At 41.4% G+C, this 21,723-nt stretch overlaps 2 protein-coding genes across 7 annotated transcripts in view; both read left to right on the forward strand.

The window, feature by feature from the left end:
• Nucleotides 1–2,074, forward strand: part of LOC307046291 (uncharacterized protein) — a 53,912-nt gene extending 51,838 nt beyond the window's left edge. For all 3 annotated transcript variants that reach the window (XM_079692665.1, XM_079692666.1, XM_079692667.1), the window contains one exon: nt 73–2,074. In XM_079692665.1, coding sequence (XP_079548791.1) covers nt 73–252 — 180 coding nt within the window. In that variant the 3' untranslated portion in view covers nt 253–2,074. The remainder of the gene's footprint in view (nt 1–72) is intronic.
• A 1,151-nt stretch (nt 2,075–3,225) lies between these two features.
• LOC307046293 (nesprin-2-like) overlaps nt 3,226–21,723 on the forward strand; it is a 53,829-nt gene continuing 35,331 nt past the window's right edge. Inside the window, exons 1-23 of one of the 4 annotated variants that reach the window (XM_079692679.1) lie at nt 3,226–3,426; nt 6,727–6,930; nt 7,866–7,988; nt 8,463–8,578; nt 9,079–9,190; nt 9,426–9,560; nt 11,338–11,496; nt 12,707–12,901; nt 13,181–13,285; nt 13,673–13,792; nt 13,943–14,143; nt 14,227–14,400; nt 14,885–15,016; nt 15,560–15,753; nt 16,092–16,227; nt 16,581–16,814; nt 18,952–19,101; nt 19,272–19,448; nt 19,911–20,066; nt 20,203–20,343; nt 20,768–20,938; nt 21,092–21,225; nt 21,494–21,698. In XM_079692679.1, the coding sequence (XP_079548805.1) occupies nt 3,388–3,426; nt 6,727–6,930; nt 7,866–7,988; nt 8,463–8,578; nt 9,079–9,190; nt 9,426–9,560; nt 11,338–11,496; nt 12,707–12,901; nt 13,181–13,285; nt 13,673–13,792; nt 13,943–14,143; nt 14,227–14,400; nt 14,885–15,016; nt 15,560–15,753; nt 16,092–16,227; nt 16,581–16,814; nt 18,952–19,101; nt 19,272–19,448; nt 19,911–20,066; nt 20,203–20,343; nt 20,768–20,938; nt 21,092–21,225; nt 21,494–21,698 (3,513 nt within the window). In that variant the 5' untranslated portion in view covers nt 3,226–3,387. The remainder of the gene's footprint in view (nt 3,427–6,726; nt 6,931–7,865; nt 7,989–8,462; nt 8,579–9,078; nt 9,191–9,425; nt 9,561–11,337; nt 11,497–12,706; nt 12,902–13,180; nt 13,286–13,672; nt 13,793–13,942; nt 14,144–14,226; nt 14,401–14,884; nt 15,017–15,559; nt 15,754–16,091; nt 16,228–16,580; nt 16,815–18,951; nt 19,102–19,271; nt 19,449–19,910; nt 20,067–20,202; nt 20,344–20,767; nt 20,939–21,091; nt 21,226–21,493; nt 21,699–21,723) is intronic. The other 3 variants (XM_079692677.1, XM_079692676.1, XM_079692678.1) reach the window with 3 other exon arrangements.

Genomic DNA, 21,723 nt, shown 5'->3' on the forward strand with positions numbered 1-21,723 from the left:
CTTTAACTAAATGATCCTTGTATTTAACTGACTGACCTGAGTGATCTTCTAACCCTGCTCATGTTTCTTCAGGATGTTGAGCGCCCCACTGACCCCACAGAAGCAAGTTCCTCTGAAGCGTTATCAAAACCCCTGGGCACAGTCAGAACTCAGACACTGCCTGAGAGCATGGTAAACACATCCTCCACCGTAGGAGTCTCCAAACCCTCCAAATCCTCCTCTGGCTCCCAGCAGAAATGTGTAGTCTCCTAGATCTAGAACTTGTATCGCTAGAACTTCTGACTTCTTCTTGTGTCAAGCATTGAACTTCGAGCTTCTTTAAAGCCATGGGCAGAAAGCCCCGTCTCTAGAGGCAAGCTTGGATTCCTCTGCTTCTTCTAGAATCAGCCTGGAACACAAGTGTTTGCAGCCTATCATAGATGTCCCTACTTTTTCTAGGTCCAACCTTTGAACCCATCCAGAATCAAGTTTTTGAATGTTCTTCCAGAATCTTCTAAAAGAATCTACTTAATTAATGGACAGAACAAATCTTTAAATCCCTCTCTTTGACTACCTATTGTATATACTCAAAGTTCTTCTAGATCTAACCAAAGAACTCCCCCGTCTAGACTTAAGCCTTATCTAGAATCTTCTAAAACAAGTTCTGGATCTCCGAAAGTACTTCTTAGATCTTCTAAGGACTCCCTTATTCTTCTCGACCAACCTCAACGTGCCCTTCTTCTACACTCAACTCTAATGATAATGTCTTATAGAACCTAAGAGCTTTCTAGAATCAATGCTTTTCCACAAATAAACGTTCACACTTTGCACGTCTTCTAGAATCAAACCTAGAACTCCCACTTCTTAGTTTCCTCTAGAATCGTTCTTGAACCTTGATTGTGATTTGGACTTTTCCTCGAACCGTTTCCTCTACACCCAAACTCTTTCTAGAACCTGGTAGCTCCAAGCTGACGCCTTCAGGTTTTAATCAAAATGTCTGAACCCTCAGTGCATTTACATGGCAGAGAGTTGAAACGGTTCACAGCTGTGGACTTTGTGTTTACATGGGGGGATTTGAATCATTGTTTCCTACTGTAGCGTGAAAAATAAAATAGAAGACAGAAAGTAATTAAAATGAAATCTGATACGTGCCAAATATCCACTTTTCCCAAAATGACCTCTCTTTAAAGGAGTTGTGGGCTTGCCTGTGTACATTAATATGACTCAGCAGATTATATTGCAACTATGTGAGAAGTGAATGATAGTGTGACAGTTATTTTACCAAAGAAAAGTAGCAGTGATGGTATTTAGCATGTGGGTGGATGGTTTTTGGTCTGTAATAAGCTTTTGCATGGACCTTCACTTTGGGTTAATATGTTTTTATAAAAGCCAGAAACAAAGTGTACTACTAGACATATTTTGTGAACCATGTTTTATAATGTATCATATAGGTATCTTATTTACCGGCAAATGCAGAGCGAATCTGTTAAAAATAAAGTTGCTTGCTTACATGCATCTGCTATTTGAATTTTCATATGCTGAACGTGATAATAAATTGTTGTTTACCCATTTGATTGATTACCTGAGTAGTTATGACTTCAATGAATTGCTCAGTCACTGCCTGGCAGCAGGAGAGTGTGCAGAAAGATTCCCGCTTTGTTGTGAATCAGCATATTTACTTTCACTATCGACAATGCCGGTTTTGTACATACAAAAAGTTACCTTTTCTAAGATGACGGTTGGCCATGAAAATGCACTGGTTTGACATGATTCCTGATTAACACGCTACTGCTGGCAGGTGAAAACCATGTAACTCCAAATTGTAATCAAATAATGTACTCAACTCGTACTAAAATACTTCCTCCTATGCACATTTTTTAAAGGCTTATCAATATTTTCATAAGAGCAATAATAACTCACCAGAAGCTGCCATTTTTGGAGGTACAAGGTTTTCCCCTTAAAGCAGAAATACTGAGATGTCTTACATTACATGGCATGTCCTGTACTTGTACATTGTTCCACTTTTGCTATTTCCATTCTGTCTACATATCCAAACGAGCAGAAATATAAATAAACCCACAACAGTGATCCACTCCGCCGTCTCTCTTTCTCTGTGTCAGGAGCTCATGAAGGGACAGAGGGGGCTTGCATGGAGGGGGGATGACCCAGAGGGGCGGAAGAAATACACACACACACACACACATCTGTGAACTCAGTCACAACGGTCCACAAAACATTCACTTCTGATTCATCTACATACATACTGCAAAACCAGGATGACACTCAGGGCCAGCGTCTTGCAGCGTATCAACATTTCAAAAATAAGGTCACACTCAAATTCCAGCATGACACACACAACAGCACTGTCCTCCTCCTAACCCTCTAACAGTGCAGGAGTGGATGCAGAGTTGGAACCTGGTTGCACATAAATAACTGACTGATTGACTGAACTGACAAAAATGTTGTTTAAATACAAAATAAGAGCATGATCATGCACTTCCAAAGCACAAATTGTTAATTTGAATTCATAATTGGAGCAATTTGAAGGTACAAGTTAGTAAAAATGTCAGTCAATATGTCCTCCTGTAAGAAATGGAGGCCTCTGTGTATTCACATTACACTTCAGTGACATCAAAGCTTGGTAAAGGTTTCAGTCAAGTGATTAATAATGACATCCAAAGCAGGTTTGTTGACTCTTGGTGTTCACCGCCTGTCAAATCCTCACTAGTTCCTTGGCGACTGTATTTACAGAGTTAATGTGATGCATTGTGGGTTTGCACCATGCAACATGCTCATAGTTCAATAGTAAAAAAGAAGCAGGGATCATAGATGAAGTTGTCATAGAACAACGGATCAGATGATTGACAGCTACAAAGTGCATTCTGAAGAGGAAGTGTTTACTGCTTACTCAGCTCCTCCCCTGTAGCCTGAGGCCTCTCTTTCTCTCTCTGTGTGAATGTCTCGGTCATTCTCTCGCTCCGCCTGTGATAAACAGTCGCTGTCACTGAAGCCCGGCCACCGCTCCAGGAAGTGGTTTTGCCACAGGTGGGTGGAGCAGAGAGGGAAAGAAAGACGAGAAACCAAGCGCCTGAGTAAGAGAGATAACCAGGCAGGGGAAACAGACTGGAAGTGGTTGTGTGAGAATGGGAATGACAGGTCACAAGTGTCTCTTTAGATCAATATTAGAGCTACAACCTGTTCTGGTAGAATCAAAATAGTGCTAGAGTTTGCTTAGGACTTAGTGCAGCTCTCACCCTCCTCTCCTCCCCCTCTCTACCTGTGACCCTGGAGCAGAGAGGTTCAGCCGTCCTCCATGTGTGCCTGGAGAGGGTGGGCCAGCTGGAGCTGTGGCTGCAGGAAGCCCAGAGGAGCCTGGTAGCCGGGGGAGCTGCTGCCGGGGCAACCACTATGCAGGACAGCGTGGAGCAGCAACTCCTCACCTGCCAGGTAAGCCCCGCCCACCAGGAACTAGGTCCTTACTACAGGAGTTTTCAGGTCAAAAGATATCTGCAGTGCAGTTAGAATTAGTCTAACAATAATATGAATATTTTAAGCTTAATTTTCAGGTGGAAAGATGTATGACCTGCAGTTTACTAAATCAATGGTTCCTAGGCTGTAACAAATAAGAGGTAGAATAGAAGAATATAAAAATAAACAACTTCTTGGTCAAAATCTTGATATTTGCTACATTTGCTAGAATATCAGAGAGCTCAAAATGAATCGGTGTCTACTTAAGAACCTTTGCAACCAAAGAGATTTATATATATATATTCAGTGAAATATTCAGAGGAGTAAAGACATAGATTGTATAGTAATTTACTAAATTAAAATAACAAAATTGTAAATATATATGTGCTTGTCATGTAGAAATAGGAGAGGATCTTTCCCAAACTCGCACCACATCATTTAAAAAAACACTATTGTCTAAAATATCACCGTATGACCAAAAGTACTCTGAATTATCTGTACATTTTTCTGGCCTTTTTATAATCTCAATTCTCTTGCAGTTGAGTCCAAAAGGACGTTTTTCCTGCTGGATTTCATTAGTTTGCCAGTAATGTCATGCAAAACACCAACGATGAAAGATCAATTTTATTTTTGAAATGTCTTGAAACCAGAAACGTCCACATTCATTATTTTGATAATCTCCAGGCTTAATTTACAGAAAAACTGATTCAGACTCAAGTTACGAACTCAGAAGTAAAAAAAAACAGCTTTTCATATCCGCACTTTAAGTCTGAGCTCATAATCCTGCGTCTGTTTGGCCTAAGAGTATATGCTATGATAAGTCACTGGCCACGTCATGAGACACTACACACATTTCAAATTGCACAATGCCGTTTCAAGAGCAAAATATGACGCATGAGTAATTTCCAAATCCTTGCTGACTATTTCAGATCTTGCAAAATGTTATAAAAACTAGGAGCTGATGATGTTTTAGCAGCTCAGAGGTTAAAAATGTTAATCATGTATGATCCTGGAACACTTCTGGTTCTGTAGGTAAAGCTTAATGTTGGTTTATTTGTTTACCACATGTCATACACACACATGCAATTCAAAGTGCTTTACACACAGTTGAAAAATAAAAATGAAAATAAGGCAATTCATAAAAGACAATGTGCTGGAGGAGTCAAAGTAAAGTCAGTTATTTGAACTTTCCATGAGTGTAATATGTCTGGAAGCTTCCTCCAGCAGTCTGATGTTATAGATTTGACCCAAAGGTTAGTGGTCAGCGTATTTTATTATATTTCATTTGATAACATAATGAAGCAGACAGTGTTGCTACTTGTAGTGTAATATTTTAATTTGGTTTGTGTGCTCCCTTTTGCTCAGAGGAGCACATATTCACCCAACAATCTAAGCTTTCTTTCATAACATGTTTGTGTCATTACATGTTTCAATACAGTTTGAACTTAATTAGGTTTCATCATTTTATTCAGAACTCTAGAAATGAATCAATACTTATTTATAATCAAACTACTAATACTTACATTGCTTTAATTCTGCTGGTAAATGAAAGACATTCAAATGAGGACTGCTGGAGAAAGTGAAAGAACAACCGTCTCACTAAACATTAACTCAAAGCGTCACATTCAAACATCAAACATTTTTACAACGTAAATATGTACTTTGGCTATCTCACTGTTTGTACAGTCTTAGATGTATGGAGCAGTAATGTGTTAGAGGGCAAAGGAAACAAATGACTTGTAAAGAGTTCCCTTTGCAAACACTTAATGTATGGGCTCAGAACAGTCTCATAATACTCACATGCACACAGAAGGATTCACACTTGTATTTCCTGATCCACACTTGTGTGTTTCAATGCACACACAAATATGTTCCGTTTCATAACATGTAAATAAAATCCAAATACAGAAAAAAGTTTTACATATGTATTTTTGATCCTTACATATTTGTTTTCCGCGCTCATGTGATTGGCTTAGAATGAAGGAGACATCTGATTGGCTATAGATAGAAAAAATTACAAGTATGAATCGGGTGACCGTCAGTAGAGTCTCAAAAAACCCACACACGAATGCACAGCGATCCGTGCACAGAAAGCGGTTTGTGTTTGCAGGTTCAGGGGATTTAAACGGAAAACAAATATGTGAGGATCAAAAATACATATGTAAAACTTTTTTCTGTGTTTGGATTTTATTTACATGTATATGAAACGGAACACATTTGTGTGTGCATTGAAAAACACAAGTGTGGATCCGGAAATACAAGTGTGAATCCTTCTGTGTGCATGTGAGTATTATGAGACTGTTCTGAGCCCATATTAATGCCGGCTGCTGGTATTTGCATTGAGGGCGCGGTTTGGCTGGATGTCAGAAATCAACCAATCAAATGTTTTAGTTTCAAAGTCTCCCTGACGACCAAACAAACACATGAAAACATGCTGCAGCAGACATCAGCTGTTACAGCGCACTGTAGACTAATTAACTGTTTTTATTGTCAATTTATATCGGATATGTACGGAAGAGGATTAGGGCCACATTCTCAGAATTCTGTCATTAATATCATAACTAAAAAAATGATCACTTTGGGTCAGATCTGAAAATAATTTCACATGTGGCCCTCATCCTTTTACGTAGATATTGGGCACAGCCAGTAAACATATTTGTGCTGTTCTGTGAAAAAAAGGATTAAATGTACTAAAAACTTGGTGAAAGACTTCAGTTCATTGTGGATATTTGAATCTGAAAGTTATATTAATATATAATATAATGGTTTGCAGTCTAGAGTCCCGCCCTCACAGGCTTCACTATTGTGTGTTCATTCAAAGCTTTGGCAGGTATTTTCCTCCCAGGATTCACCCCCTGCTGACCCAGAGAGTGTAACTCGAGCCTCCATTAAAGATTCAGAGGTTGAACACGTCACACGTTTGAATGAAGCATTGTGGGCCAACAAACAGCAACTAGTGGGATCCTGTCTGCCATTCAAATTCACTAAACTAAAGAGCTTCGATTCCAGAGACTGACCCTGATCTAACTTAAACATTATGAACCTTTGTGCTGCATCATTACCTAACGTGTGTGTGTGTGTGTGTGTGTGTGTGTGTGTGTGTGTGTGTGTGTGTGTGTGTGTGTGTGTGTGTGTGTGTGTGTGTGTGTGTGTGTGTGTGTGTGTGTGTGTGTGTGTGTGTGTGTGTGTGTGTGTGTGTGTGTGTGTGTGTGTGTGTGTGTGTGTGTGTGTGTGTGTGTGTGTGTGTGTGTGTGTGTGTGTGTGTGTGTTACTGTACAGGACATGTTCCTGGAGATCGAGCGGAGGGTCTCCAGCCTGGCGGCTCTCGGTCCGGCGGCTGACCAGCAGCAGCAGGACGAGGCGGCCGAGCTACTCTCCTCCAAACTGGAGCTCCTGAAGGCCAACCTGGTGTCCTTCCAGCAGCTTCTGCAGGACAGACAGGGGGAGGAGAGGACCCTCACACACACTGAGACACAGGGACAGGTACAAGCTATATGTAGGAGTAGAAATCAATTCAAAGAGTACATGTAGAATAAGTTTAATACATTTAGTTGCAGGATAAAACACAACTTGGGGCAAAAATCAAAACACTTTTTGACAACACATCAGTCAGAATGAGCTGGCTGTTTAACTTAGTATTTAAAATCGTAGTTTGAGTTTTTTTTGTGTCCCTCTTTCTCTGTACCAACATGTTTTTGAATTAGAAAAAGTCATTTCTCATGTGATGTTAAGATGGGAATCCTGACAATTGGTTTTGCCTCAAAAGTAGTGCACATGTAGTCTGAACAATATTTGAAAGATACTATATTTCATTTTAACTTAGGTAATCTTTTACGTTGATGCATTTTCTGATGTTACAATATAATCATTCCCACCAAACACACGTCGAATTATTGGGTCAATCGAATTCCTATTTCTCCTTCATTTCTCGTGTTTATTTAGCTTACAGGATTAAACCAATGTGACAGTGTGGAGGTGTGTCTGCTGTCAGACAGGTCACGTGTGCCAAAGTCACTCCCTGATCATTATTAAGGCCTGTCTCTATGAAACTAAACAGACCTGCTAGAGCGATTAGCTCTAGCAGGTCTGTTTAGTTTCATACCTGCAAGTCACAAGTCTTAGTAAGCAAATCAAAAGTCTTAGTCTTAGCGCTGAAAGTCTACTTCTACTGTGTTTAATGTTTTTTACATAACTGTGACTGAGGACAGCCTTTCACTATGGTGGCAATGTTTGATTGTTCCAGCTTGAACCACGTCAAAACTGGACCTAAACATAAAACAAAACTGATTTTAAATCTGAGGATTTGAACTGATATTTCTTCACTTCTTCAATCCACCAAAGGCTGTAACACATGCTTGTGGTGTTGATCTTTTTTAATTGTTCCTCCCTGTGTCCCTTCTTTACCTATTTCCTCTCAGAAGTCAGCAGCTCAGTCAGAGCGCCACCTGGAGTCCAGGCTGCAGCGCAGCAGCAGTGTTCAGGAGATCTTCTCCTCTCCCAGAAACAAACTGCTCCGACAGAGCAGCCTGCAGCAGCAGAAGGTACTGATATACTGATGGAAGGTTTTACTGAAGTATATAACCATACACCAAGTTCATATTTTTGAATATAACTAATATCAGCCACTTTAGAACTTTTTGAGAACCCCACAAGACATCCAAATGCTTAACTGAAGTCTGAAATCCTGAGTAAAAACACATCATAGTTACTAACTCAGTCCCTTGTATTAGAAGTGGATGAGATCTTAAAAAGCCAATATCAACCACTTTCTAAAATTAAACCGGTACATTGATTGAATGATATCTGTTGGTCGTAAATGGGTTTCCTTTTTCATTTGAATCATTAATATTAATTTCAGGTTGCTCTGGAATTCAGTCAGCAAAGCAAAGCCCAAAATAAATAAAAGTTATAACTATTGTGTTGACAAAACAAAAAAAGTAGCTAGAAGCAGTAGATAACCGTAATGTTTGTGTTTACTGTTCTGTACATCTCACTCTATCCCTCTCTGTGTGCAGGAGTTGGAGCAGCAGCTGACGGAGCAGAGAGGTCTGACCCAGGCCATCGCCCTGCAGGGCGGCAGAGGACGGCTCCACAGCCCGGACACAGAGGACCAGAGCCCGCTGTCACCACGGTAACAACCTGACCATCACTCTGTTATTTATGTGATCTGAATATATATGTACAGTACATAGTGTGTGGGATATGATTTATTTCTATTATGTCCTACACACTAATACTATTTCAGTTATTATTCTTTTGGGCTTTTTATTGAGAATCAAACGTACTTTTTTTCAGTGATTCAGTAATAATCAGTACATGTTAAACAAAAGAACAGAGTAAGGCTGCAGTAGATTTAAAAAAAGAATAAAACAAGGAGAATGTATTATTCAAAATAAATGTTTGCCATTTTGAATTATTTGATTTAATGTATCCAATAATTCAATGAGTTTTTAGGTTGATTTGCCAATAACGAAAGAGACATAGATGAGATTCTCAACAAAAATAATACAAAAAAACAAATACAGCCAGAAGAACACAAAGAAAGCAGGATGAAAAACAGATATGAAAGAAAGAAAGAAAGTAAGTATTAAGTGTTATTAGGTGTGAACTCTCTCCTCTTCCCCCCTGCAGGTGGCCTCCTGCTGGGTCGGCTGTGCACGAGGACGCGGCTCACAGGAAGTGGGACGGCCTTCACAGCCAGCTGCTTTCTCTGGAGGAGAGCTGGCTGCTTCCCCCTTCAGAGGTATGGCCTTCATCGTCAGCCTTCTGCTTGATTATCACTTTCAAATACGGAAAAGAAGAAAAATGTGTGTTCTCGCTGCGCTTGATTATCACCTTCTTTGAGCTGAAGGCACTTAGTTGTCTTTTTGTCCCTATGGGGAGTCCTGCAGGGCTTCATAAGAGTCGTGTGTGTCTCCTACTTCTGATGTCTCTCTCTCCCCCCCCCCCCCCCCCCCAATCTCTCCTCCTCTCTGAAGGTGACAGACTCATCTACGAGGCACAGTGATGGAACAGCAGGACGCGTAATTGGCACACAAACCCTGAAAGAGCTCCAAACTCACATCAGCCAACTGAGAGAGCTGGGCCTCACAGCGACAGAAGCTCTGAGTCAGGTACAGGCTCCTTTATCACAGGCTGTTTCTCACAGACTATACAGGGTGTCGGGACATGTGACCTCTGATACTACACATGGCTATAACATGTCTTTTCACAAGTTAGTGACCCCTCTCTATTGTGTGATACTGGTCATAATCCTAAGGAGTCAGGACCTTTATTGTAAACCATATCTGTTTTGGAATATAACATTAACCATTATGTATCAGCTATCCTGACCTATAGTTCAATATGAATATGATTCTTTTGATATTCTACTGTGATTTAAAATGATAGAGCTGTGTTAAAGGTCACATGTCATGCTTTTCTGGTTATTACCCGTCCCCTTGTGTGTTATGAAGGTTTTTATGCATGTAAACTGTCTGCAGAGTCACAAACCCTCAAAGTACACCCTGCAGCGAGTAAAACTCTAACACAGAAAATACCTCCCCAAAACGCCTCGTTGGAGATACGTCATTGTCCATTTGATTCTTCCAGGTAAGCATGGTGTCAACCGTACCCGGAACGAAATGGACCAATCCGTGGAGCCGTTACGTTACGTCCGCAGAGCCGTTACGTTAAGCCCCCGCTGATTGGTCCAAATTGACCAATCCACGGACTTCCTCACACACACACTCAGTGCAAGCAGCTCTGCTGATCTCTCCTCCCTGGCTGCAGGCTGATAACAGACAGTTGGGATCGCGGCGCGAAATTCTCTCTGCAGACCCATTCTCACAGCGTTTATCAACCTTTTTCTTACTCAATATCAAGCCACACTTATTGTTTTTACTTCGGCTGTGACTTTGTGTGTGCTCAGGACGAGTTTGGCTGTGTTTGGCTGTGTATCGCTAAACAAGGAAACAACACCTCCACGGAGCTTAGCGCGATTCACATCGTCCCGACCAATCAGAGCACACTGTGCTCACAGGGAGGGTGGGGGCTGGAGCTATTGGAGCTACAACGAGCCGTTAAAGGCAGAGAGTGAAATTCAGTGAATACACGTAGTTTACAGAGATGCTGTATGAGAAACCAAAGTGAGTTTGGAAAATTGCACAATACAAATCTATTCTAGTAGACCTCAACAATGGAATTATGATCAGTGGAAATGGCCATGACATGGGACCTTTGAGGTCAATGGGAGATTTGTAAAGAAACTGAGATTGCCATACTTAACTAAAAAAATATTTAAATTTGCTATTTTATACTGGAAAATAGGGACTAAGCACATTTTAACAATTTGGTCTTAATTTTTTATCTTTTTAATATATACTTATTTTGTAAACTCACATACTGTAATAAGTGATGTATAGTAAAGGCAACAAAACAAACTTGAATCAACCTCAGATGCCCCTCTGATAAAATCAAGGAAAAAAAAAAATGGTGTATACAAATAAATGTCACCTTTTAATTTGAAATGTTGTTATTGAAAAGGAAAATGGAATGCCAGGCATGATGATTTTTCATCTCTCACCACAGGACACACATTTTGACATCACACTTAACAAAATAAGAGCAGGGAACAACAAACGTGAAAGACAGCCAGTGAGAGAGGAGTGAGGAAAGGATTAAACAGCCTCCACCTCCTGGTTAATAATAACATCCGACTCTAAATGCATCACAACAACAGTCAAAGTAGTCTGAATTTCCCCATGTCAACAACACAGTGTCAAGAAGTTTATCATAAAAGTCATATCATATTTGACCCATACAGGTGCAGGAGAGTTCAGCAACGATACAGGGATCATGAGAGAAATCAATCTTGCTCTAAAACCATATCTTAAATTTGTCCCACCCCAGGCCTCCTCGGTGGACGGCTCCCATGAGACGCTGGACGAGGGTTTGTTTCATTTGCTTCACGGAGCGTCCCTGTCCCTGTCCTCCTTCAACAACCTGCTGCACTCACCTGCTGGGACAACACATGAAGAAGACACTCAGCTGAGGCTGCTGCAGCTGCAGGTAACATAAGATGGCCCTTTATTTACCGAGCCCTCGCAGCAGCTGGCCCTAGGCTCTGGGACACTCTGCCCCTCCATGTGAGGTCGGCCCAGACCCTAGGGGTTTTTAAATCTACACTTAAGACACACTTAAGACACACTTAAGACACACTTCTCCTCCTTGGCTTCTCCTTTTGTGCTTATTTATGCTGAATGACTATATCTCACCGCATCCACTACAAACTCCTGGTGCTCACTTACAAAGCCCTCCACCATCTGGTCCCCCCCTACCTCACTCACCTCCTCATCCTCTACCAACCCCCCCGGTCCCTCAGATCCACCTCAGCCGGTTTGCTTTCCGCCCCCAAAGGCCAAACTCCGGAGCTTTGGGGACAGAGTGGCAGCCCCAAAGCTCTGGAACTCCCTCCCCCAAGACCTCCGTGAGTCTGAGTCCCTCACCCTGTTCCAGTCCCGCCTCAAGACTCATCTCTTCAACTCTGTATATCCATAAGCCCCCCCCCCCCCCCCCTCAATCAACTTCCTCCAGACTGCCCTTTCTGTTTATCTTATTTTATTTGTTTTATTTTATTCATTTATTATTATTATTTTTTGGTCTTTGTTTTGTTGTTTTTCTTTGTTTTTGCATGTCCTTGTCTGTCTACCCTCCCCCCGACTGTAAAGCGTCTTTGAGTTAGAGAAAAGCGCTATCGAAATATCATTTATTATTATTATTATTATTATATGAAGAAATATACGAGCATATCTCTTCTACTCACAATATTTAGAGTGGTGCATTTGCATGAGTCAAAGAGACTTTGAGTCTGACTAAGACTAAAAGTGAAGTCAATACTTGAAAGAACTGAATGATATGTTATTATAAATGCAAAACATTCACATTTTATTTCAAATAGGAAACAAAGTCAGAATATAAGACCCTGCATCTCTTATTCAGCTCAGATTCATCTTCAGTAAAGAGAAACTGATATTTGTTTGGGTCAGTTGAGGATTCCTTTACTTCTACCCATCAATCATTTTGTTTGTGGTTTTAAGGTCTTTTATGCCAAAAAGCCTGAATCAAAAATGAAAATATGCAGCATTTATAAAAACAATATCTGAAAGACATCTGAAAGACCTAACCTGCCCTCTTCACACACTCTGGAACACACAAACGTGTTCCAGCTTATTATTATAATGCAGACTCACTAATAAGCCTCCCTTGTATTTCATGCCAGAGCCTGTCAGCAGCGCTAGCTTCCCTTGGCAGTGAGCTGTCCTCTCAGGGCTCAGAGGTCAGCCGTGTGCTGGGGTCAGAGCGCGGTCAGCAGTGTGTGGAGGCTCTGTGCAGAGTGCTGTGTGTGGTGCAGGCTGCTCTGAGCAGCAGAGAGCAGCAGCTCACACACCTGCAGGAGGAGGCGTCCCAGCAACAGGTCAGACATCAGCACTAACTCTTATTATCTGTGAAGGTAAAACCAAAAGACTCTCAAAGATCTTATTTATATCTTAACTGTATTAGTGTTTATAATCTGTGTCCTACTATCTTTTGTTGTCAAATCTCACCTCCTCTTGCACATTATCTAACAAATGTATATTACCTGCACTGTTTAAATATAACTTTTTAAATACAAAAGAAAATAACCTTGTTTATTGAAATAAAACCCTCGTTTGCATGCAGTTTAAAGGAACAGTGATGTGTGTTTAACCGACAGATACAACTGAATGAGTTGCATGCAGCCTTCACTTCTAACCAGGCGACGGTTCACCAAATAATTCATGAATTCAATGGATCTCTGGGCCTTAACAAACAAATGCAGGTACGGTTTCCATGGAGATATATTGACTTTAACAAGCTAGTCATAATCTGAGGTATTTGAGTGAACTGTTTTCTGATGTTTCCTGTGTGTTCTTAAAGATGCGGTGGTTGTTTGATTGACAAAATAATCAGTTCATTTTATGAATTCTAATTATTATTGAATTTTAATAATTTACATAGCATTTCAAATATTTTACTTTTCTGTGTTTTATAATATAATGAATTGAACATGTTGGGTTTTTGGCTTCTGGTCGGATGAAAAAGACATAAAAAGATCTCAGAAATGATTTATTCATGTATTTGTGTCAGAAAAAAGAGATTTAAAACGTTTCTCAGTCGACATCATAACGTTTTTATTTGTCACAGTGTATATGTTTTTATTCTTCAGGCTGTGGTTCAGATGCAGGAGTCTCTGCAGCAGCAGGTGGAGCAGGTGAGCTCCCTGATGGAGGAGGCGCACCGACACCACCTGCCTGCCTCCCTCATCCAGCAGGCCTCACAGCTGCAGGTATGAAAGCTGCTGTGTCATGTCAAATGTAACCAAGTCTGCTTTGTGTGAACACATTTTGGATTCCTACCTTCTCAATATCAAACTAAATAAGTTGTCATTCAGTTGGCACGAACATATTTTGTTTTGTTTTTTCCCCTGTATGTGCAGGATGAGCTGGACACTTCTCTAGGTGGTGTTCGCTCCCGCTGTGAGGAGCTGAAGCACAGTGTGGAGCTGCAGCAGCAGTATGAGCGTCTGGTCCTCAGCCTGCAGGAGCTGCTAGTTCTGGGCCCTGAACGCCTCGAGCAGAAGCCTGACGCAGAGCTCCGCGACAGAGCTCATCTACAGCAGCAGCTCAGTAGCCATACGGTGGGATATACAAGGAAATTCTGTTCAAAGACCTTTGGTGTATACATTTTTTTAAATTATTTTTGACGTTACTTTGTTTGCAGAAGTTCTTCCAGTTCCTGGGCCATCACTTTAGGATCCTGCAGAACCTGACCCACAGAGTCCCAGAGAGCACCCTCCAGAGGTGGCAGGGTGTGGTGATGGGTCTGCAGGTGGAGATAGCCCGGCTGCACCAGCAAGGACTGGACCAAGGGACCAGGATGCAGGAGACATTACAGGTAGGGAAATTATTATGAAATACAGCAATGAAAGGATTATCTAAACATTAACAAAGTATCCTCTCACAGAGCTGCTGCCATGGCTGTAGACTCTTAGTTATTGTGGCTTTGAATTAAGAAGGCTATAGGAAGCAACATTGATTTTTTAATGCAAGTACATTAATATGACATAGTATAGTACTCATTCTCAAAAAATCTATCAGCAAAAAGATGTCTGTCTATCTAAAGATCATTCAGTTAAATAGTGCCTTACATTAATTTCATAAATGTATTTTGCCTAGAAATGTGTTTGAATAATATCAATATATCTAAACCTTGTGTTAAGAGGGCTTCCATAACAAAATGTTATGTCTTGGATGGATTGTAATTATGCAACAGTTAATTCAACCCATACTTAGAAGACATAGAAATGTCATAGGAAAATAATCACATTGATGTTAATAAACAATTTTCCTGCACTTCATCATTTCTCCATCTGTCTCAGATGTGGTCGCAGTGGGAGGAGGACAGAGCCTGGTTAGACTCCCTGCTGAGTCCCATTGAAACTTCATCTATCAAGATGCACAAGGAGGGAAATTCAGAGGAGCGGATATCAGAGAAACTCTCGGTCTACCTGGTAATTTTTATGAATAAATGTGTACTTTCTGACCGTCGGCGGATAATTGAAATGTACCAACAAGCGGCCATCTGGAGGACCGAGCGCATTTCGCAATGTTCCGTTCTGCTCATTTAGAGAATATTTTAGCGCGCTCTCCATGATGTACTTTGTGCATTGCACTCAAAAACCTAATTGGCTCAATTACATACAAGCGAAAGGTTGTTTTCTGTAGGGGTACATGATGTTCTTTGGTTTTGCTGTAAGTTATTAGCCGAGTCACGACCTCCAACTAACATTCATTTTGGTTAATATTCCTTGTTGCCCTGCTGTAGGATTGGAAATGTGTCTTTTATCCATCTGAAATCAGAGCCAGGCTAGCTGTTTCCCCAGCTCCCGGTATATATGCTAAGCTAAGCTAACCGCCTGCTTAACATTAAATACTGTAGTACTTTTACTTTGTGTAGTACTGGCTATGTACTGAACAAACATACGTGAACATGATAGTGATCTTACTCTGAGTAAAAGCGATTAAGTGTTAATAAAGTTTTGTGTTTTTCAAAGGAGCTGCGTGGCGTTCTGCACGAGAACAAGGCGCGGTTCAGTCGGATGCTGGAGGCGGGGCTCCGGCTGCAGGAGGTGGGCTGCAGAGGAGTGGGAGTGGCCAACAGCAAACTGGAGGCAAGATGGAGAGCCCTTCACAAGAAGGTGGAGCACCAATGCACAAATGTAGACAAGAAGAGGAAGCTAAGGAGCAGGTGAGAGAGAGAAAACATGTAGTTGTTTAGACTTCACAAGTTTGATCAAGTATTAACTGTCAAATATTTTCGAAATGTTGAAATTCCATATTTTTGAGTGGTTGAAATATCTTTATACTTTCATAATATTTTAGTTTTTTTAACGCCCGGATTTTACTGAAAAATATATTTGTCTTTGTAAAATGTGCGTAGCATCAATCAAAAAGCACCTGAATGTTTTACATCTATATATATTAATTATGTATTGATATATATTTTTTTCAATAACAGATATGCAGATGACCCTGTAGCTATGTCGAATTGTTAATCAAAATGTGTTATTTCCCACCAATAACCAGGTTTCTTCGTGACTCTGCTGTACTGGCTGACTGGATGGGCGGGGCCAGAGAGATGATTGACAGATGTCAGCTCTCTGTGTCAGCAGAGGAGGAGATGGATGTTGAAAAGAGGCGTGATCACTACTTCCAGTTTGTGGTGAGCACACAACACTCACTCGTTGTAAATAACAAAGACGCGCACAAATAAAACCTGCTCAATTTCATGTAGACTTTAGTTAAATTAATGAATTTTATTTTTAAATGTTATGTCACAAACGTTTTTTTTGCAATATACAATAAATAACATCAGGTTTATCGAAATAAAGCTTCTAGTTGTTATGTCTGTAGACCTAAAGTGGGGAAATGTACCAATTACTTGAAATAAACAGAGTTCATGTGTCTGAAAAGGGAGTAAATAATATGTTGCTAACAACTCTGTCTACACCACAAATAAATTGTATTAAGTTGATGATTGACATAAAACAAAATAACATGATAGTTATTTTTTAGGTTTTGACCAAAGGCATGGAAGCAAAGTCTGGACTGAAGGTGGCTGTGAACGGAGCGGGATCCCAGTTGCTGCAGATGAGGGAGGAAGAGGATGGAGACTTAGAAATAAATCTAGAGGACAAAGAAACATCAGAACCAGATCTCTGCTCCATCAACGCTCAGCTCAGACAGATGGAGCTGGACTGGTCCCGCCTCCTGGCCGATGTTCCTGTCACCCAACAAGCTTTGCATAAGGTGAGGAGACTCCCAACTTCCATACCAATTATGTAAATATAAAGAAAAGGATGTGGATTTTGGCCTATCCTTATCTTGTTCCGTATTTTTGTATTTTCAACAGTTATAAGAGGATACAATACAAAGGCACACACTTAAGAGAAAACATACAAGAAGCAACTGAACAAAAATAAACTGACACAAAAAAAGGAGTAAACAGCAGGAGTAGGCATTTGCAAAATAAGTTACCTCAAAAACACTAAACCATTCCTCTTTTGTGTTAAAGGTCCCATGTCATGCTTTTCCGGTTATCACCCGTCCCCTTGTGTGTTATGTAGCTTTTTCTGCATGTAAACGGTCTGCCGAGTCACACACCCTCAAAGTACACCCTGTAGGGAGTACAACTCTAACACAGAAAATACCTGTCTATGCTGCCCCTGAACGCCTCGTTGGACATTTATTTTCCTTCTTGCTGGGTACAGTGACGTGACCATACCAAAATGGACCAATCCGTGGAGCTCCTCACACGCACACACTCTCAGCGGCGAAACTGTGACGCGCTGGGGGGGGTGCTAGTGGAGCCTCGCAGCGGCAAAACTGTGGCGCGCTTACACTGTAGGTGCGCCGCGTTTGGGGGTGCGGGTGCTAGTGGAGCCTCGCAGATGGGGGTGCTGCAGCCCCTTCAGCACCCCCCTTTCCCGTGTCCATGGTGCTCAGGCTGAGTTCAGGCTGAGTTTCGCAGACTCCACGCAGCAACCAGGAAACAACACCAGTAATAGAGCTCACACTGTCCCCTCCTCACAGCAGCGAGCCGCGCAACATCCCACCAACACGGCACCTAGACTTCACGCAGCATTCTCATCTGTTTGTCATTACTGGTGTCATTTTCTGGTTGCTAACAAACGCCATTGTAATACATAATCACTGATGTTCCCCTTTAACGGTGGTGGACTCATCAGAACAGAGAGGGCGAGCTGAACAATCAGAGCACAGTGGGCTCACAGGGAGTGGGGGGGGGGGGGGGGGGGGGGCAGGAGCTCCAACAAGCCGTTTAGGACCGAGAGTGAATACACATACTATACAGAGATGCTGTATGAGAAACCAATGCGATTTTGGAAAATTGCACAATGTAAATCTATTCTAGTAGACCTCAACAATGGATTTATGATCTGTAGAAATGGCCATGACATGGGGCCTTTAAATGCTATTGAGGTCCAGTCCCTATCAAACTTACCAAGAGTATCTCCTAACACATGTGAGACAACCTCCATGTCAAAATGGACATCAGCTTTATTTTCAAACCATGCTAAAATATCTTGGCCTATCCTACTTAATATTTATAGAATCTTATTGTAATTCCTTATGTGTTTCTTTATGTCAAAACGTGTCAAATGTGGTTCTCAGTGCCCACATGTACAGAGTTTGATATTTTGAAAGCCACGCTGCAGTAGTCCTGTCACCAATTACTTTTAAAAGTTCCCCCCCGAGCAGCACAATGCCAGCCAGAGGACTCTTCTCTGCTTATTGGTGTGAAAACCATTCCCCCCTCCAGCTTTTCTGTCCGTCTGAAACTTCAAAATCTTCTTCCATCCGCACCTCGGCTTCATCCTTTCTGTCCCATCTCCCTAGCCTCCTCTCATCTCCTCTCCCTGCTGTTCGTATTATCTTCCATTCCTCTATTTTCTCCCCCTCTCCTCAGTTTTTGTCAACTCTTCTTATCCCCTCCATCTGCTGTTTTGCCCTCTTCTATGTGTTTTGATTGTCTTCTATATCAGTTGAACACATTTCATTTGTTTCTCACAAATGAGCAAATGTATACACAATTTAAAACAAGTACTTACTTACTTTCTGTACTTATATATGCATGAAAAAATAAAAATACTTCACAAAAAAACACATATTCAGTGTATATAAATCTTAAACTAACCAAAATGTGAAATTCTGGACTACCTGAATTTTTACTGGCTTTTTTGAGGACTATGAAAGGTTAATAATCTCAATGTCTTGAAGGTCAGATGACTGAAACAGTGAATAAAATAATGTTTGTAGTCTGAGTAAGTAGTGTTGTAACTGTTTGACATGAATGAAGTCATACACTCCTCCTCTATCTCCTCTTCCCTCTCCCTCTCCCTCTCCTCCTCCTCCTCCTCCTCCTCAGCGATGGATGCAGACGTTGACCCAGAAGGAGGCCCTGTCTGAGCTGCAGGCCTGGCTTCTTTCTGCTGAGTCACAGCTGGAGGAGCATCGCAGCAGGATCACACAAACCTCCCCAAACACTGGTCTGAGTCAGCTCCTGAAACACTGCAAGGTAAAGAAGTGCTGAAGCATGCGCTGTGCCACAAATGTCCCGATTCCTGAAGTGTTTTCATCCTGTAATAATGAATAGTTTTTAATGCATTAATTTCACTTCTCTTCTAAAGATATAATTGTGATTAGTTGTGTATTTAGTTGATTGACTCTCTATGGCATTTTCCTCAGGAGTGTCAGATAGAAATGTCAGCCCATCACGCCACACTGGACTTTGTGAGCCAACCGCTACAGAGCTGCAGTTCCGATGAGGGCCAGAGGGGGTGCTATGAACACAACCTGTTTGCAGAGGAGCAGGGTCGTCTCAACCATCAGTGGCTCAGTCTGCAGGGAATTCTGCAATCTCAGGTCAGAAAGCAAACAACAAATCAAAGATACTTATTTTGTTTTTCTCATAATGTTCAATTGCATCACATGGTCTTTTTCAGTGGGGAAGGTTTTAATGGGATTGGATCTGCTGACATGCAAGCTCAGCGGTGGTTAGGATTCACCCATAGCACTTTCAGGCTTCTAATATATGTTGGTTAAAAGGTTGAGGATAAAATTAGGTTTTATTCTGGGAAATTGTAGATTGAATAAACACAGCTGACTCATGATCCACTTACAAGTTATTTTTTGTATGGAGCTTTCCACCATATCACATGTTAGGCTACATGTACATGGATTTAATCACTTTCCCTTTGGGGACATGGTAAACGCATATTAGTTGTAGCAAACATTTGCCTTTTTACCACCAACGTTAACTAAGTTTTTACTTTTTTAAAATGTATTATGTAATATGTTTGACCTGATGTTGTTTATGGTGATCAGATCCAGAAGGTGGAGCAGGAGCTGAGGAGCAGGTTGGAGCATGAGGCCCGCCTGCAGCAGATCAACAGCTGGATCACAGATCAGATCCTCTGGATGAAGTCTGCTCAGACACCCAGCAGCCAGACGGAGCTGCTCCAGAGCATCAGCACCTGCCAGGTCAGAGGTCGCATCTGCACTATCAAATCAAGCACCTGTAGAAAATGTGCCTTCTCAGGATTTGGAAAGTCACAAAGCTTAAAGTCTTCTCCACGGAAATCATTTGTTTTCCTCTTTGGTTTCTCTGTGTTTTCAGGATCTTGAGGAGAAGATCAGGAAGAGGTGTGAAGCTCTTCAGGAGATGAGAGGCAAACTGGATGGAGGAGAAAACAGCAGCTGTGATTTAATGTCTAAAACAGATACATCCATCCAGGCCTGTGCAGCTCTCACACAACAGGTGAATGAGTGAGGAAATGAAGATGTGGAAATAGTTTTGGTTGTAGAGGAAAAAATAATAACAATTAAAAAAAGGTATTTACAAAGCACTTCTAAAAGCAAATTCATTAAGCGCCTTACATTAAAATGTCTTCAACTATAACAGAAAATATTCCCAAAAATTGACAAAATAAAAAATGTTGTTGTGTGACCTCTCGTTGGATGAATTTTATCTTGCCTAATTACCATCAGCAAAATGAATACATAGCATCAATAGTAACAATTATTCCAAATGTATTCATACTTTAATAAACTATTGGGCTTTGGGTAGGAATGTTGTGAGGTCATGTTTGCCAGCTTTATCTTAAATATATATTGTTTGGTCTTTGTCTTCTGGTTATGTCTTTTTCTCCCCATAATGAAACATCCTGTCTGGTCCCTAACAGCATGACTCAGTCAGACAGAGGCTGGTTGAGGCGCAGCAGCTGTGGGATTGTGTGGAGAAGCAGCTGAAGCAGATGATGCTGAAAACAGTGAGAAGGTCTCAGACTCTTGAGTATCACAGCAGCCCTCAGCTCTGCCTGCAGGCACACAGAGATCTGCATGGAAAGCTGCAGGTAGGACTGCTCCTCATCACACATATTATGAAGCTTCAGCTCCATGTAGAGAATGCCAAAAGGCTTTATGGTTTCTGAATCAAATGAGCAGAAAGAACATCATTTATTTTGGAACAGCTGATAATTGAATGCTGTTTTTGTTGTTGGAAGCAGTGTCTTCATGAGGAGACAGCAGCTTCAGAGGCAGAGTGGGACAGATTAAATCAAAGCGTCTCCTCCCTCAAAGACATCATCAGTCCTACTGCTGAGACTCTGCTCACACAGCAGCTGGACAGACAGAGGGACAGGTGAGACCCACACACACTCACAAAACACACAGACAAATGACACACTTAGTCATGTATTTACTTGCGCCATTGTATTACTTGCACTATTTACTACCTTATTCATTTGAAGTCCTTAGTGTATATTGCTCTGTTGGCGGGGACTTCAGATTTCCATGCAAACAACTACTCTGTAGATTTTGAGCATATGACAATAAAAAATGTGATATTTAAACATTTTTAATTCCACAATAACTCTCTTTATTAAATCCATGTTCCTCTTGTCCTCCAGTTGGACAGAATCGTCCAGAGCGTTGGACCAGCAGCTCCAGAGGGGTCAGGACGTCCTGCAGCTGTGGGAGGTGTACGCCCGGCCGGCTGCGTCTCTCTCCGACCGGCTGCAGACGCTGCAGAGCGATGTCAGCTCAGCACTGAGCGGAGCGCCTGGAGAACATGACACCGTGGAGCAGCTCACTGTCAGGGTTCACAACGCTCAGGTGAGGAAATAAATAACACAAACAA

This window comes from Notothenia rossii, assembly GCF_949606895.1.
Source record: "Notothenia rossii genome assembly, chromosome: 7".
Lineage (NCBI taxonomy): Eukaryota > Metazoa > Chordata > Actinopteri > Perciformes > Nototheniidae > Notothenia > Notothenia rossii.